Source organism: Hemicordylus capensis, chromosome 4, assembly GCF_027244095.1.
Source record: "Hemicordylus capensis ecotype Gifberg chromosome 4, rHemCap1.1.pri, whole genome shotgun sequence".
NCBI lineage: Eukaryota > Metazoa > Chordata > Lepidosauria > Squamata > Cordylidae > Hemicordylus > Hemicordylus capensis.
This window is the reverse complement of record NC_069660.1, coordinates 267,346,363-267,364,688: the sequence shown is the minus strand read 5'-3', so window position 1 is coordinate 267,364,688 and position 18,326 is coordinate 267,346,363. Positions and strand designations below refer to the sequence as shown.

The following is an 18,326-nucleotide window of genomic DNA, read 5'->3' as shown; positions in this document are numbered from 1 at the left end:
AAGTATCCCTGAAAGTGAGTTTGTGTTCCAGCCATGGACACACAACTATGGCACACATTTATAAAGACATGGGACTGAGCAAGTATGGTACAACATTTGTATAGCATTTCCAAGTGTTCAAAGCCTGACCTGAAGAGTTGAGGCTGAGAAGGAATGGGTTGTCTAAGACCACCTAGTGAGTTTATGGCAAAAGGCGAGGTTCAAACTGGGGGAGTTCTCATTCATAGCTAGGCCTATGCTGCACAAGCACAGAATGGTTACAGGTGGAGCATCTGATGGAATGTGACATTATTTCACACAAACATAGGTTCCGAGGTCCATCAGAGAGTCAACGAAAAGTTCCATACCTTATCTATTGCCACTTCTATAGTTGGAGCCACTAGCGAGTGCAAGCCTGTGTTCTGCCCATCTAGCCTGAGCCTGCACAATCCAAGGCTTAAAGGCCTTAGGGGTGTTATCTGGGCTTCTGCAACCCTGAGTTAGCTGCCACAAAGATGGTTTTGGAGTGTGCTGCACTGATCATCTGGTTTGGGCCCAAGGCCTGATGGTGGGAATAGCTGAAAGCAAGCAATAACTTTGATAAACTGCACCAATTAATCTTGATTGCGCACAAGGCATGAAGGAGGGAGCTAGTGGCAGCACCCAATGTGTGAGGGTTAAAAAGCAGGTGTTGTGGGGATGGGGGCTGCAGCACACTACTTTCATTGTAAGATCAGGTAAGTACTTGGCTTACAGGAGTGATGACTCACCCTACGTCAGTGCTTCTGAGGTGACCTGCAAGAATGTCTGGGAAGGAACACAGTATTCCCAGAGGAAGTTTCTAATCAATTTCTGTTCTACAGGCTGGCTCCTACTGGCCTGAGAAGTTTTGAATCCAAAATATACAGTAGCATCTGAGACAATCTGGTGAAATATACAATCTCATTAGCTATTGAAGAGCTACACTAGAGTAATCTGTTCTCAGAGAGACATAGTGCTCTTGACAGCTATTGGGAGAGCAACAATTTTGTATGTGTACTTTACAGAATGCAGAAAAATAATGTCACATATACTTCTGCTGATCCAGTGGAGGCTGATACAAAGAATGAAGCATTTATCTAGGGATATTATCTGACAGTTTGCTATGAAGCAACTCTGTTTCTAGTGGCCGAGGCAGTGGAAATGATTGCAGGCTATATCTTTCTGCCAGCTCTACATTTACTATATCAGTTTGCTGAATGTTACTTAACATAAAATTTTCTAGAGCAGCTCCTGCAAGATACAATACAGAAATGAAAATGTAGTAGTAGTAGGTTATTACAGCCAACGGCCACTCAATACAACAAAACCACACACAAATCTACACGTCACTTCAGAAACATCAAAAGAAACTGCAATAGAAACAGTACAGTAAGAGTATCATACATGAAGAATTTTGTCTAGATAAAATCTGTTCACCCTCCTACTATACTATGCCCTCATCTAACCTCTCAACATGTCTTCTGCGGAGTTTACTTGCAATACAAAGAAACTTGGCTACTTTTGTCGAGGTGAAATCATCCAAGTCTGCAAGAAAAAACTCCACTTTCTCCTGACGACCTGAGGTCAATCTGCGATCTCTTAAAAGAGGGGAAATTAATTCTGTTCTTAGCTCTTTATAGAAACAACAATTCAACAACACATGTTCAACCTCTCCTGCATGACACGGGCACAATCTCTGGAGATAAGGGATTTTCAGAAATTGCCCTTCCAGGACGGCTGAAGGAAGGGCATTGAACCTGGCCACAGTCATTGCTCTACGGTGTTCAACGAAGGATAGCTTTGTCAAGTATCAAGCCAGGAGCCAACTATCAATTTGGGCCCCCATAAAAACCCCAGATCTTATTTTACTAGCATCCTCCTGCCTGGCAATGTCCATTATGCGTTGGTTTATGGCGTCTGAGGCCTTCTCGAGGCCCATCTGTCTTATCACCAAAGATGAAAAACCCAACCTACTTATTCTGTTGTCAATGGCCCGTTTCCATCGGGTCTTAAAAGAATCTTCTAGGACTAATGGGGCAAGCCCATCAGGGCAGAAAAACAACTTGAGCCAAAAACTGAACATGGCCTTCCAGATTCTAGCTGCAACAGTAGGCCAGCCCACTTCCAGTCTAAGACATGTGTTGGGGACAGACCGAGCAACCCTCAGTATACCCCTGAGAAATTTGGTTTGAACAATTTCTATCCTCTGGAAGTTAGTGTAAGCGCCCATCTGCGCACCCACCATAAGTAGAACCAAAACTTTGGCTTTGAAAAGATCAAGGAGCACCTGTACTGATTGGGCACGTTTTCTGATATGTAAAGATTGAATTGCCAAGGTGACTCTTTGGGCATTGAGACTTACATAATCCCTGTGGGCAGCAAAGCTCTTATTTGCCTGCAGAACCCATCCTAAGTATTTAAATTGCCTCACTTGCTCCAATTTATGGCCATTTAAGGACCAGGAACAGTTTCTAGGTCTATTTGAGAAAACCATAATTTTGGTTTTGTCATAATTTATGGCTAGCTCCTGGGTGGTGCAAAAATCTGCCAATGCCCATAACACTCTTTTAAGACCAATTTGAGTTTAATATAAAAATTAAAAAGCATAGGGGCCAAAATGCACCCTTGCCGAACCCCCGTCTCGTGCTGATCGGCCTAGTCACCTGTCCTCTGTTGTTAAGCCGGACCCTTAGTGAGGTATCATCATGGAGTTTAAGTATCAGGTAAAGCAGTCTCCTGTCTATGGATGTTGCAGCAAGTTTCTCCCATAACCTACCTCTCGGGACCGAATCAAATGCGAACTTTAAGTCCACAAATGCTGTATATAATGCATCTGGGGCCTTCCCTGAATATTTTTCTGCCAGATGTTGTAACACAACTATCGAGTCCATAATCAACCTTCCTGCCCTAAAGCCATTTGTTTTGGTGCCTCAAAATAGAGGTGCTGAAACGCTTCGAGCACATCCCCATTCTGAGGGTTGTGCAGTTCTCAGGGACATATTTTTGGAAGTCACAGTGGGAAGGGGAGTTTGATGAAAATTGCCCTTTCCCCATAGCATCAGTGCAGCATTAGCTGCACCTACACTTCGTTGGCCTAAATGTCAACCAGTGTCTGAATGGGAACTGAACCAGAGAGTTAAAAACTCTCTGAACTGGAAGCAAACCCAATTCTTTAAATAGTTTCACTCCCTGTTTCATAGTGCTTTATTGTGGTTGGATTCTACTCTAGTGTTTTCTTCTGCTCTCAAAGTGCTACACTACTACAACAAATATTTATATATCGCTCTTCAACCAAACTGCTCAAAGCAGTACACACACTTTATCTCATTAAGCTGACAACAGCCCTAGAAGATAGTTCACTACTGATATGTCCATATTACAAAATATAGGAGCGAGGGAGCTTAGGATAAGAGATAATGTGTAAGGTCACCCAGTGATATCATGGCTGAGCTGAGTTTTAAACTGAAGACTTCTATCTCATAACTCATGCTGTTTAGTACCATGTCACACCAGCTTTACATACACGTTCAGACTTCAGAGAAATACAACAATGTATTGAACACACTACTAATCTTCAAACTCAATGGCAGTGATTGCAATTTAAAAATTGGGTGAATTATCATACCGGTGAACACCACTATTGCACATGATTATGTGGCAAGCTCCAAGTCTGCTACAGAGTTCGGATGAAACTGACAGTAGTCCAACTCCAGAGGCACTACAGGCTGTGTAAGCACATGTTGCTGTACGCTTGGATCGTATAAAAGATACCATCAGCCGATAAAGTTCATCCAGAGAATTGATGGGTCGCATCAGCTGCAAGTAAATAACAAAACTACTTCATTAAAATTTGGGGGAATGAATATAATTAATTACAACTTCAACAAAACTAAGCTGTAGGTGACCTGGGTATGCATTCAGACCATACATTGTAGTAGACCATACTACCTTTCTGTCGTTCATGTACATAATCAGTAACTGTAGATCCCATAACTAATATAAAAAGTACCTGACTTCTTCCAGGGGCAGCCAAGCAAGTAACAATTTGGAAAATAGCAAAATAAAGCTCTCAGACCCACAACAATCCTCAGACAGGCAGTTGGAGGGCACTAGCACTGGATCCTTTCCCAAAACTGGGATTAAACACACTGGTGAGCCAAGAAAAGGAAATTGAGCTAATCAGTTGAAGGCCCCACATCAGAGATTTCTTCTGAAAATCCCTTCCAGCCCCTAAAGCAGGTTCGTAATTTTGTCAACATCTGCAGAGAACCACTTTTTCTTTCCCAATACCTGCTCTTTGGCTCTCCTATGCTCATTTTACATTTGATGTGCATGCATGTGAATCCTTAAGCATGGCTGTCCATTAGAGTACCACTATGTTTATTTATATAAGGAAGTCATGCCTCCAACCCCCGCTTATGCAGAAGTCTCACGAGATCAAGACGAGGGATACTTGCCCCAGAAATAGCCAATACAATGAGGCTGTGTGTACAACATCTGGTGCTGTAAAAGAACTGTGTCAGGGTCAAAGGGGCAGAGGAAAAGACTACTGATCTGAGGGATAAATAGGTATGCCTCCCACCCTTATTATGCTCCAAATAAGTCTGCTGTTTTGAGGAAAGAGTTGGCCAAAACCTGCCTGTGCTAAGAAGATAATAGTATGTATTAGTATGTATACTAATACTATGAAGACAATAGTATGTATTTTATTAATGGATGTTGGCAACAAATAATAATGCATTTATTTATTTATTTATTGTTGTTTGTTGTTATTCATACATTTATTTGTATTTACAAAATACAAAATCTTGAATTGCCTAAACATGTGGCTCTTTGCCATGCATCTTCTAGCTTTTTGGCTCTTGGTCTGTGAAGATTGGCTATCCTGGTTTAGGTCAATGAGCTCTGTCCCCTGAATCCTTTGAATCTCTAGAACATACCAGACTTGAAATTAAGTAGTAGCAGTTAGCCTTCCCACTTCCCAGTGTAGAGTCCTTACTGTCATGGTCCCATAAGAATGAGAATTATTTAATGTGATTAATGAAGCCCTTTAACCTACTGGATCCCATGCAATATAATGCTTTCATAAGAACACAAGAACAGCCCTGCTGGATCTGGCCCAAGGCCTATCTAGTCCAGCATCCTGTGTCACACAACAGCCCACTAGATGCCTCTGGGAAGCCCACAGTCAAGAGGTGACGGCATGCCCTCTCCTGCTGTTGCTCCCCTGCACTGGTATTCAGAGGCATCTTGCCTCTATAGCCACCAGACTAGTAGCCATTGATAGACCTGTCCTCCATGAATTTGTCTAAGCCCCATTTAAAGCCATCCAAGCTAGAGCCCATCAACACTTCCCATAGCAGAGAATTCCTTGTGGATGGCATGCACTGGAATATCACACCAAAACAGAACTGATTCAGATGCTAAAAGATTATAATTACACACATATCATTCTGGTATACCTTATCTATGTAGGCAGCTTTTGATGCTGAATTAGCTGGAAGACTAGACTTGTCCAGGTAAAATGCCCTGAGGAAACAAAACATCCACAATATATTAATGGGTCAGTTGGTTCTAAAATGTACTTTTAAAGCAAAGTCCTTTGGCCTATTTATTACATTTCAAAAAGTATTCAGTATACAAAAGAAAGGGGAACCATAAACACCAATGAAGAGCAAAAGTGCACCATCCCTTGTAACTGCTTGTGAAAACCTTAATAATGCTAAGGCAAGCTGAACTATGAACTGTATTGAGAACAAATGCACCCCAGAATAAACGTAAGCAAAAGTTTGCATATTTCCTCATAAAGCTAAAGAACCCAAACTTAGGAAACTGCTTTAGTTACAAGTTGTTGAAAGAATCTTGATGACTGCTTGTATTAATAGGTAATTCATTTCTTTGATGATTAGAATACAGGATTGTGTTCACAGAGTTGAATCCCATCCACAGTGGCTCCCATGCAAACCACTGTAATTAAAACAATATAAAGTAGATTATAAGGTCATTCACAACACCATTGTTGGGCTTGTGAGGGAGGGAGAAGGGAAGGCAGTGTTTTACCTACCTTTCCTCCAGATGATCCAGGAGTGGACAGCCCAAGCAGTGCTATGTCACCATGCACATGATCACTGCCATGGTGACTCGTGCAGCATTCCAGAGCCAGGGAATGTTTCTCCAGCCTCCAGGAATCCCACAATGCACTGAGCACGGTGAGCTGGGAGATTCCCCTGTCAGACAGGTGCTCTAAGTGCCCATCTCTGTGTTTCCTTGGGCTGCATGTTGCCCAAGGAGACACACAGTCCTGGCAGCTGAATAAGGATAAGTGCTGGGCTTAACAGCAGGGTTAGGCTGGGCAGGAGTGCTGGGATCTGCACAGATCCTGGCACTCCACATGAGCAGCCTTTACATATGGCAATATAAGAGGCCCTATCCTTTGTCTGCCACTGTTGGAAATTTGACAAGTATCAACCAGGGAATGGGGGTTTCCCCCCTGTGGCAGCACCCCATCTAGAACTCTCTTCATGGAGATGTTACCTTGCTTCCCTCCTTGAGAGAGAGAAAGAGACTGAAGACCGTTTGCTCATAAATGCTTTTAACTCTGATTTTTATTACTACTATAGCTTTGCACTTTTATATTTCGCTCATTGTGGTTTTAAATTTGTCTGTATCATCCTATCTTTTTTATTGTTTGTCCTTTGTAAACCACTTTGAAATTTACTGTTGAAAAGTGGGATATAAATCCAGGAATAAATACAAGTGTTTGCAGGATCTAAGTTTCAAATGCTTATATTTCAGCGAAGGAAATGCAAAACACAGCTTTGATTCTATATTTAGATCTACAGAAATAATTACACAGGGAATGGTCATTGCAGTGCACCTCACACTTGTAATCTCCAGCATTCCTCTACTGATAAGTCTTCCTTACTGCGTCTTATAAAAATCTTTTTAAAAGTTAACTTTTTAAAACTTAACTGTTATGCATACTACAGCACACACCAACCTTATTTTTTCCAGATATAAGATGTAGCATACTTAACTTCAGAAATATGCAAATAGTGCAAATGCTGTAACTTTCACTTAAATTGAGTTTGTAATGCCTTTCTGAATGTACTCAGAATCAAAAGGAAAGCTAAAAAACAAACTGAATGGTGGAAAAATAAATGGCAAAGGAAAAGGTCTGCTCAAGGTAAGTGGCTACAGTATATTAATAGCTCCTTCAGTATTGATGGAAAAAGGGTTCCCCCCAACTTCCCTCTATGCTTTCATGCTATGCACAAACTGAACATTAACCAAGTAAAGGGAAACATTTTAAACTGTGAAGCCACAGGCATTTTTACATCATACAAAGTCTGTTTAACTTATTTCTGAAAATACAATGCAGATAAATCAGCCATGTTAATCTGATGCAAAAGCAAAGCAGAAACAAAAATAAAAAGTCTTGTCACATCTTAAAAACCATCAGGATACAAATGCAATAAATAAATAATAACTACAATAATAATATACCACTTTTCATCATCATCAACATCAACTGACGAAAGTTGAAAAAGTTTTCAGAGCAGTTTACATAGCAAAAGGTATGAGAAAATGGTTCCCTGTGCCAAAAGGGCTCAAAAAAGAAAACACAAAGGAACCATAATAACAGCCACTGGAGAGAGGTTATACTAGACTGAACAGAGACACTGGCTACCCCCGACATGGTAACTATAAAAGGAACCATTTTAAAAAGGTACCCCTTTGCTCAGTTAGTAGGGAATAACTAACTAGGTAAAGATTTATTGTAATATACGTTTTTATGGACCAGAAACCACATTTCTGGAAATAAAGTCTTGGCAGGCATATAAATGTAGATATATATGTGGTACAGCCTTTGATGAAGTGGTGCAGGACTACTTTTATGCAAATTATTTAAAACTCATTGAAGCTGTCAATCATAAGAGGCAGTTAGAGATTAACAGTTAGAAGTTGGAAGTGAAGTTCAGTTAGTGTGAGGATTTGGGTCTGGGCAGGAACAATCTCAAAGAGGAGGAGTTCTAAGGATAAGACAGGCTAAGGAAAAAACGACTGGGTTATTAGGATCTTATGTAATAAAGACTGGGCTGTGAAGTACAGTTGTGGGAAGAAACTGGGTTCGAAGGTGAAAAGCCTTATATTTTGTGTGTAAAGTCACTAAGTACTGTGAAAAGTTCAAATCATCAACTTTGTGAACAAGCAAGATTTCAGCCCTTCTAATCAGTAGTGTAAACAAATAAACCTCAGATAAGATCTTTAAATAAATATTCTTGTTTTGTTTTAAAGTACATCTGAGTGATTTCTGTAAGAAACCCTCCTCAAGTCTGCAAAGCCATGTTATCAGGTTGGAGAAACCAACCGATTTTACAGAAGCTTCATTGTATAATTGGTGGCCGTGGAAATATAAGTACACTTATACAAACCAAAGTAACATTCAAGGTGTAAAAAAAGCTAAAAACAAACTTTACGCACACCCTTGTTTCAGAAGTGGGATAAGATAACATGTAGACATCTATGGCTCCTTAGTCAACATCCCTTATTCTCCTGTCCAGCTTTTCCAAGCCTATGGTGGTTCCGTCCCCCTAAAGGTCGTCCCCCTCCCTTGGCTACCTTGGTTCCGTCCCCCTCCCTTGTCTACCTCTGGGTTCCTATTGCTTCACAGTGAGTAATGTCAATCTTCCAAGAGCATCTCACCGGATGCTCTTCTGTAGACCCTCAAGCTCTGTCCTATCTGCGCTTGAAGAAACAATTCTCTTCACTTTGCCCTCTAGCAGTTCCTCCCTTCCTTCTTGTCCTTCCCTTCTTACAGGGAAGAAGAACTTCTGCATCATGAGGCTGGTCTGTCGCCTGTCTCACCCACCTACAGGTCCCCAGGTGCAGCTCATTCCCCAACTCTATCTGAATCCTAGCCGTTCCTCATGACAACTGGGGAGGGAGGATGCTTGGCTCACCAGGCTCCCAAGATTTTCCGTTGACCTTCTGCCCACTACTCATAGGCCCCTTTCTCCTTTTGGCTACAGACAGGGGTGTGCAAACAGGTTCAAATTTGAACCGGTTTGGTTCGAAGGTTCAACCTCAGAGAAAACAGGGTATTTGGCATTAGCAATGCCGGTCCAAGTTTGGACCAAGCAAGCCTGGTTTGGTTCGAACAGGCTCAACTTGAGACTTCACAGCAAATTAGGTCACACACTGTTCTACTGTTATGAATGGAGGAGCAATTCCTATTCATTGCATTGAAACAGGCTAAAATCTTTTAAAAATATATTTTTTAAAAATATGAACCCCACTGGCTTTGGGATTTAGGGGGGAGTTGTGGCCCAATGTGCCTTGCCCCCAAACCCACTTTGTGCCCAGGCACCCCCCACCCCAGGGGGGCTGATGAGTCATCCTCAAATCCCCTTTATTCCCTATGGGAAAATGCAAAAAATGTTAAAAAAAATCTTCAGAAATTCATCAATAATCACAGAAGTGTCCAATTGCTTTGGGGTTTGGTAAGCACCCAAGTGTGGTTCTGCACTGCCTAGGCTTCTGTGAGAGCCTAAAAGAATTCTCTTGCACAATCTCGCTAGCGTGACAGTATGGCCATTAAAAACAAGAGCATCATCACTTAAGTGTGATTGCACAATTTTATGCATTAGCACAAGATCACTCTTGCACAATACAGTCATCCCTCTTCAATGGTGGTTTTCCCAATTGTCGTTTTGAGTATCCGTGACTGGGAAATTGTGACTGGTCTAGCCAACTGAAACTAGGGATGTGCACGGTGCGGAGCAGTCCGGACCGGCACCGAAGGGGGGCCTTTCTTTAAGGGCGGGGAGGGCTTGCTTACCCCTCCCGCCTCTTTGCCCCCTCCAGCGCCCGTATTTAACAGACTAACGGGGCGCTGGAAACCAGCTGCCCCCCCGCCCCCCCCACGAGCAGATTTACCCCCAAAACTACCAATACTGCTGCCGCCGCCGTCGCCCGCCAGCCCTCCCTCCCTCCCTCCCAGCTGCCCGCCCGCCCGCCCGAGTCCTCACCCGATGCTTTAGTAAAAAACGAGAGGAGCTACCGGACAGAGCTCCTCTCGCTAGGAAGGCCTGCTGCATACTGAAGGCGCTTGGCGCGCGCGCACATGCGCACACCGCAAAGGACGCCGATCGCCGGAGGCCCGGTCTACCTGCCGGGCCGGGTAGACCGGGCCTCCGGCGATCGGCGTCCTTTGCGGAAAAAAGGTTTGGGTTTTTTTTAGTAATTGGGGGGGGGGTTCTGCAATTTTGCATGGTTCAGAGGTTCAATCCATTCATTCTTCTTGCTGACCCTGCCAACTCCTCACAATTTAAAGTGATTTTGAGTGGGTGGGTGGGGGGTAAAAAATGCCTTCAAGTAATTTTTTGGGGGGGTGGGGTTCAAAATTTTCCAAAGGTTCAATTTGCTTATTCCTCTTACTTATTCTTGGTGATTTTAAGGGATTCCGGGTGATTTTTGGCAGGGTTTTTGGGTATTTTTTCTTTGACTTTTTGGTCTTTTTGCAACTGCAGTTCACCTAAACCCCTGATTCCCATTTATTTCATTTGCCTGCCAACTGCGAATTTGCCAACTGTGAGGTTTTGCCAGAGGGAAACCCTTGTGGTTGGTGAAGGATGACTGTAGTGCTACATTCTTTTAGATGCCCACAGTAGTGCAGGTGGTACAGAACCATTCATGGTACACTGCAGAACACGTCAGCCACTGTTTGGGATTTTTTTGCTTTTTAGTCATGTACAAAGAAACATCAGCGTATTGTGGAAAACACGTCATGCACCTGATCAAGTGAAGTCCAGTCCATGGAAGCTTATACCACAATACATTTACTCCTACATTTACTTATGGCATTAAGATGCCATAATGTCTCTGTTGTTATTTCAGTTAAATCTAAGTAGTCCACATTCAGAGGAGTATAAGAAAGGTAATCAGCTCAGTGCAGAAAATGAAGCTGTATGGACACTATTATAGAAAATGCAATTAAACTAATTGTTGCATTAATCTCCAGTTATTCATTAACCAGAGGTACTAAACCTGAAGAACATAATTTGGAATACCAATTTCATTTTCAGAATGTATGCTGTCTAAAAGAATGAAATAATTTCCTTCACCAATTAGCTGACACTTACAGAAAAATTGATAGCACATAACTTGTATAGCTTTTCACAAAATTATCCTTGGTATTTCTCAGAACATGGCAAGCTGAGGACAGCATACAAATTTCCAAAGCACTTCACTTAATTACTAAATGCTTGTTTAGGACTGTAATCAAATTTTATGAGGAAAGCTAATGGAAAATTTGGCATGATGCCCAAAACAAGATAATATTTTCGCATCTACTTAAAGTGACAAGCATGAAATCTTAATGCTTAGTCTATGTGCAGTAAACATTACTACATGTTTAAACTGCAATAGATAAAACATTTTGTACACATAGAGCCAGAGGTGTAGCTAGTGGAAAAGGGGCTCGTGTTTACCCCTCTCTCGGGAGGCTCCTCAGTGAGGGAGACAATAAAGAAAATAGGGAGAGGTGGAGCTAGGGGGCCCTCAGCCCAGGTTCTTTGAACCCTTTCACTCAATTATAGCGATTCCCCTGCATAGAGCATACCTAAGAGTACATTAGTTTATTACATTTTATAACACATATTTGAAAGTAAATCTTTATCATGAACAGATCTAAAAACCAACTACATTAAAACATTTCTTGGAAAAATGTATGTTTTACTAATCTATCCAAAACTGAGATAGTGCCGCCCTGGTGATTTATATAAGCTATGGTGGTTGTATTGTCCAAGTGGATTTGTATTGCACACCCCTTTGGGACAGTCTGGAATGCCTTACGGGTCAGGAATACAGCCAGGAGTTTGAGGAAGTTGATGTGGAGAGCCTGCTGTTGAGTGTCCCAATGGCCTTGTGTGTGTGACTGCAAAAAGACTGCAAAAGTGGGCTCCCCAACCCCCAGAGGGAGGCGTCTATAAAGAGGGTTAATGAAGGGGATTGGAGATGAAAGATAATGCCCCAAGAGAGGGAATGAGACACTGTCCACCAGTAAAGGGAGCATAGGGCATGGGACAGTATTGTCAGCCATTTGCTCTGTTTTTCCAGGTTTGGCTGAAAAACAGAGAGGAACAAACTCTGTAACCTCTGCATCTTCAGATAAGCATAGTAGTGCAGGAGGCCATCAACCCCAAGAGGCATTGGATGGTGCAAGCTCTCTGTTTTGGCATGGCCTGAAGAACAGCAATCAGGTTAGCAATAGAGTCTTTCAATTCATCTGGGAGATAGGCATGCTTTGAAACCGCATCTAGAACAGCACCGGTAAAAGAGATACAGCGCGGTAGTGTATTTTCTCCAAGCTGAACTACAACTCCAGATCTGTCAGAAGAGACAGAGTGTACTGAACATTAAGTAAAGGGAATCTTTGCATCTGCCTTTTATCAGCCAGTCATCTAATTAGGGGTATATGGAAATACCCTGCGTGTGTAGGTGGGCTTTAACTGTGTTCATGTGTTTGGTGAAAACATGGGGTGCTGTTGACAGGCTGAAGGGCAAGACCATATACAGGTAGGCCCTGGACCCTAAGAAAATATGCAGGTAATGCCAAGGATGTGGCTGGATAGCTATATGAAAGTAAGCATCCTTTAGATCTAAGGTCACAAACTACTCCTCCTCAGACAGGAGAGGAAGGATGGTCTGCAAGGATATAATCTAGAACTTTCTCAGGTGCACAAACTCATTAAGCTATTTCAAGTCCAGAATAGGACAGAGTCCCCTGTCTCTTTTGGAAGCCTGAAAGTACCTAGAATAGAAACCGCTGTGCATAGCCTCAGTTGGAACAAGCTGTATTGCACCATTTTCAAGCAGGCACTGAACCTCTTCCTCTAGAATAGGAGTTGAGTGGGTGTTTTTTAAAAAATCTTGACTTCTAGGACGGCTATTTGAATCTCCAGGCCTGGATCCTTAGCCATCTCTATGACCTGTACCCTGTAAGACCTGGTCTCCTTCATGGGTGAAACAGAAGGTGGAGCAGTCGCTTGCTCATCCGGAGACAGATCAGATGGATGTGGTCAACAGGTTTGGCATCGGGGTTGGAGGCCAGAGAGCAGTCTCTTATAGAGCAGCTCCTAAAAGAAGTTCCCTTCCCTTTTGCCTTTGTTTTGAAAACAAAAGGCAGATTTTACAGAAATAGATGTTATGGTTTTCTCTGAAACAAATTAAGCATTCACCATGGGATTTGCATGGTGATGCAAATAACCTCTGCATACGTACAGAGGCCACTCTAAGGCCCTCCGTGCATATGCAGACTGGCACAGGGTTGGAGGAGCCCACCATTGGTCACCATCCAATGTCGCCTCCATGGCCACCATCTCTGCCGGTGGGAAACAAAAGGTAAAGGATTCTCCTTTCACCACCTCCCCCCTTCTTAGAGTAGGGAATCCCCTTTACTTGTAAAAGGGAATCGTAGCTGATTCCACTTTACAAGTATACTCTCCAAAACCAGCCTACGAACTGGTTCTTAGACCCAGGGGTGGTCTGGTTCAGACTTCAGCCGACTCACACATCCCTACCTGGGAACAGGTTTTCAGGCAGCTCTGGGGCCTGTGGGGAGGAGGATGGCAGGAGAAAAATGCTTGCACTAGCTCTGCCTTGTGCTAGCACTGCTCTGGATGTGGTCCCCTATCTTGATATATGGTTCCTTTATTCTACAATCTGATCCTTTCCTATGTATTGTGACAATTTTCTTTATCATCTGTAACTGAACATCATTGGGCTGCTTACATCAAACTGATAATTGTCACCACAAACCAACCAAAATAACAACACCCTAATGATTTTATTGATTTCTTAATGAAAAATAGAAATGTCAAATTAACAAGAATATATTTGAACCTCAATCTATCAAAGTGCTTTTGATATTTCACTATGTTGCTTGCATAGCACTCCATTGAATGTATATCTCCAATCCCAGACTGGTGTTTATTCGCACAGAACTGTTAGAACCCTGAACTGTAAAATGTTAGTCCTGCAACATTTCTAAACTGCTACTTGGGATATTATGGAAGCAGCCATTAAATGAAACCGAATTTGAAACAAGGTTAGAAGCTGGTTTGTACGTCCTGGTTAAATACTGGTGAAGTTATAATGCTGTACCACAACCAGAACTGCTCTTCCCCCTGGACTTCCGGGTGGAAGTCCAGGGCCTCCAACCCCCTGGGGGCCCCAAAATCCTCTTTAGTCTGTCCCAGATGGTGTGGTCGCTGCACCTTGCCACTGGCCTGCACTCTGAGTGTGACTGTGACTGTGCTAGGTGGTCAAGTATGACCTCTGCTTTAGAGACAGAGAGATGAGTGGAGAAAGAAATATGTGGGATGGAAATACATTAAGTTGTATGTTGAAATGCTTCTGCTAATTCATATTAAGGTTGGACTCAAAACCACATCCCACCTGCACAGGGGCGGGGGAGGGCATTCGGATTGTCTGCCCGAGAAGGTTATTGGATCCAATAGGATTCCAAGAAGCCTCGGAGGGATTTAGTGTTGGCTCTGCTGGTGACCCTGTCGATATTCTGGTGGAGAATTGGAATAATCAACTCACCAGCATAGTGGACATGATCGCTCCTAAGCATCCTCTCCAAACTGCTTTGAAACTGGCCCCTTGGTATACTGAAGAACTACGGGGGCTGAAGCAGCGAGGTAGATGACGAGAGCACAAGTGAAGAAAGACTTGACTCGAATCCAACAGATTACTACACTGAGTGCATTTGAAGATCTAAGCTCAGGCGATACATGAGGCAAAGAAGCAATTCCTTTCCTCCCGTATCATGTCTTCAAGTTCTTGTCCAGCTGAGTTGTTTAGGGTTGCGAAGAGGCTAATGTGCACCCCTTCCCCCTTGAATTGGTACTTGGAACCAACAATTACTCACTGTGTTTTTAATGAATTTTTTGTGGACAAAATCTCTCATATTTGGGCCGACTTAGATTCAAACTCCACAATTGCTACAGAGTCTGATGCTGAGGTGTCCAGCAGCTCTTCTTATGTGATGACTCTGGATCAATTCCAGTTTGTGACTCCTGAGGATGTGGATAATTTGCTTGGAATGGTTCAGTCTATCACCTGTCCTCTTGACCCTTGTCCAGCATGTCTTATACTATTTGGCAGGGAGGCTGTTGTTGAGGGCCTGGAAGAGATGATAAATGCTTCTCTGAGAGAGGGCAGGATGCCTCCTTGTCTTAAGGAGGCAATCATTAGACCAATTATGTAGAAGGCTGCCTTGGATACCTCAGAATTAAACAACTGTCTCCAACCTTCCATGGCTGGGCAAGGTGATTGAGAAGGTGGTGGCCCCTAGCTCCAGGCAGTCTTGGAGAAAACTGATTATCTAAACCCATTTCAAACTCGCTTTCAGGCAGTCTATTGGGTGGAGACTGACTTGGTTGGCCTGATGGATGATCTCCAATTGGGAATCAACAAAGGGAGTGTGACTCCGTTGGTCCTTTTGGATCACTCGGCGGCTTTCAATATTATTAACCATAGTATCCTTCTGGACTGTCTGAGGGGATTGGGGTTGAGAGGAACTGCTTTGCAGTGGTTCCGCGCCTACCTCACGGGCAGATTCCAGATGGTGTCCCTTGGAGACTGTTGTTCTTCGAAATCTGAACTTTCCTATGGTGTCCCTCAGGGCTCCATATTGTCTCCGAAGTTGTTTAACATCTACATGAAACTGCTGGGAGAGATCATTAGATTTGGTTCAGGGTGTTATTAATATGCTGATGACACCCACATCTATTTCTCCATGTCAATATCATTGGGAGAAGGCATAACCTCCCTAAATGCCTGCCTGGAGGCAATAATGGGCTGGATGAGGCATAACAAACTGTGGCTGAATCCAGAAGAGACGGAGGTACTTAATGTGCAGAGACAATGTTGATCTGTTGGTTCTGGAAGGGGTCATGCTCCCCAGAAGGAACAGGTACTCAGTCTGGGGGTACTTCTGGATCCAAACCTCTCCTTGGTGTTCCAGGCCAGTGGTGCTTTTTATCAGCTTCAGCTGATACGCCAGCTGCGTACATTTCTTGAGATGAACGACCTCAAAATGATGGTACATATTCTGGTAACCCTTAGGCTGGATTACTGCAATGTGCTCTGTGTGGGGCTGCCTTTGTATGGAGTCCTGGAAACTACACTTGGTCCAGAATGTGGCGGCCAGGTTGGTCTCTGGGTCATCTAGGAGAGACCATATTACCACTGTGTTGAAAGAACTACCCTGGCTGCCAATACGTTTCTGAGCAAAATACAAGGTACTGATTATTATCTATAAAGCCCTAAAAATCTTAGGTCCTGTGATTTAAGAGGTCCTCTTCACCATGAGCCCGACTACCTGCTAAGATCATCTGGAGAGGTTCACCAACTTGTTTGAGGGCTCTTCAGGAATGGGCCTTCTCCGTTGCTGCTCCTGGACGTTGGAATGCACTCCCTGTTGAAATAAGCCCCCCCATTTCTGTCAACTTTTTAAAAGGCACTGAAAACTCATTTATTCACCCAGGCTTTTAATTAGATTTATGGTTTTAAATTTTTAATGTTGGTTTTAAATGATTTTAATGTTAATGATTTTAACGTTTACATGATTTTAATTTTTTAATTGATTTAGAGGCGGGTCTTATGATCCGTGAGACCCGCTTTTGTAACAACTGCGGGGAGAACGGGCTAAGCCTGCTCTCCCTGCAGACGAGCGGGCAGGGAGCCCTGGGTGGCCGGATCGGCCGCCCACACGGTTGCCGGCTCCGTGACAGAGCTGGTGGGGGGAGTGGGGGCCACGCAGCCCCCGCAAGCCCCAGTATGCCCTGCGAGAGCACGCAGGGCATACTGGGGAGACCCCCGGAGCCGGCTTTTCATCTCCCGTCCGGGGGTCTACTCATGAGTAGGCGCAGCACGAAGGCGCGCCGCAGCTACTCACGATCCTAAAAAGCAGGTTTGCTGGAGCTCTCGCTCCACAAACCTGCTTTTTAGCAGGGGTTCTCGAGCGCGTTACCCGCTCCAGAACCACCGGGCTCGGCTGCGAGCCCAGTGGTTCTTACGATCAACAAAAATTGGGCTAGGCTCTCCTAACCCGATTTTTGTTGATCGTGAGAATCGCCCCATAGTTTTGATTTTAATTGTTAATTGATTTTAATTTTTTTTCTTTTGATGTAAACCGTCTGAGCCATTTTGAAAGAGCGGTATATAAATCAAATAAATAAAAAACAAACAAACAGACAAATATTTGCATAAATATTAGAGGGAGAGTAACTGGCCCTATCTATCCCAGCACAGTATCTCCAGTGACTGTTGCTGGTGTCTATCTTATGTTTCTTTTTAGATTGTGAGCCCTTTGGGGACAGGGATACATCTTATTTATTTATTATTTCTATGTGTAAACCACCCTGAGCCATTTTGGGAAGGGTGGTATAGAAATCAAATTAATCAAATCAAAAAATAAATAAATAAATAAATAAATAAATAAATAAATAAATAAATAAATAAATCTGTTTTTAGCCTACTTTCCAGTAGGCTTATCAGATCACCTGGCATTCTCTGTGTGTATCCATGTGTCCCCCACAATCAACTTCACAGCACCTGGACCAATATGAACCAAATCCGGTTCAGTTGTAGGGACAGACAGGGACACCTCAACGGCATAATTTGTGATTATGTCATCCACCCCAATCTAAGATGGCAGATGCATAAACCTTTGAGGTACAAGTGGAGTAACTTGTGAACCGCCTAACTGATTTGAACCAAATTTGCTCCAGTGGTAGCGGCACATAGGGATGCCCGAATGGCATGGTGTGTGATGATGTCATCCACTCCAATTCAAGATGGCGGCTGCATGAACATCTGAGGCACAAGCGAGCTAATTTGTGGACTGTCTAACCAATTTGAACCAAATTAGGTGCAGTTACAGGGAGTGACACACAGCGACACCTCAGTGACAAAGCCTGTGATGATGCCATCAACCCTGATCAAGATGGCAGATGTGTAAACTTTTAAGGTGCAAGAGGGCTAACTTGTGAACTGCTTAACTGATTTGAAGCAAATTTGCTACAGCTGTAGGAGCACATGGGGAACCTCAGTGCCATAGTTTGTGATGATGTCATCCACCCTGATCCAAGATGGTGGATGTGTGAATTTTTCAGGTGCAAATGCACCAACTTGAGGACTGTCTAACTGATTTCAACCAAATTTTGGTACAGTTGTAGTGAGTGACACACAGGAACACTTCAATGGTGCAGTTCATAATGATGCCATCCACCCCGATCCAAGATGGTGGACAC

At 43.3% G+C, this 18,326-nt stretch overlaps 1 protein-coding gene across 3 annotated transcripts in view; it reads right to left on the bottom strand.

The window, feature by feature from the left end:
• Positions 1 to 18,326, bottom strand: part of PREX2 (phosphatidylinositol-3,4,5-trisphosphate dependent Rac exchange factor 2) — a 233,498-nt gene that overhangs the window by 23,443 nt on the left and 191,729 nt on the right. For all 3 annotated transcript variants that reach the window (XM_053248942.1, XM_053248944.1, XM_053248943.1), the window contains exons 36-37: positions 5,463 to 5,529; positions 3,626 to 3,816 (exon numbers count right to left, since the gene is read on the bottom strand). In XM_053248942.1, the coding sequence (XP_053104917.1) occupies positions 3,626 to 3,816; positions 5,463 to 5,529 (258 nt within the window). The remainder of the gene's footprint in view (positions 1 to 3,625; positions 3,817 to 5,462; positions 5,530 to 18,326) is intronic.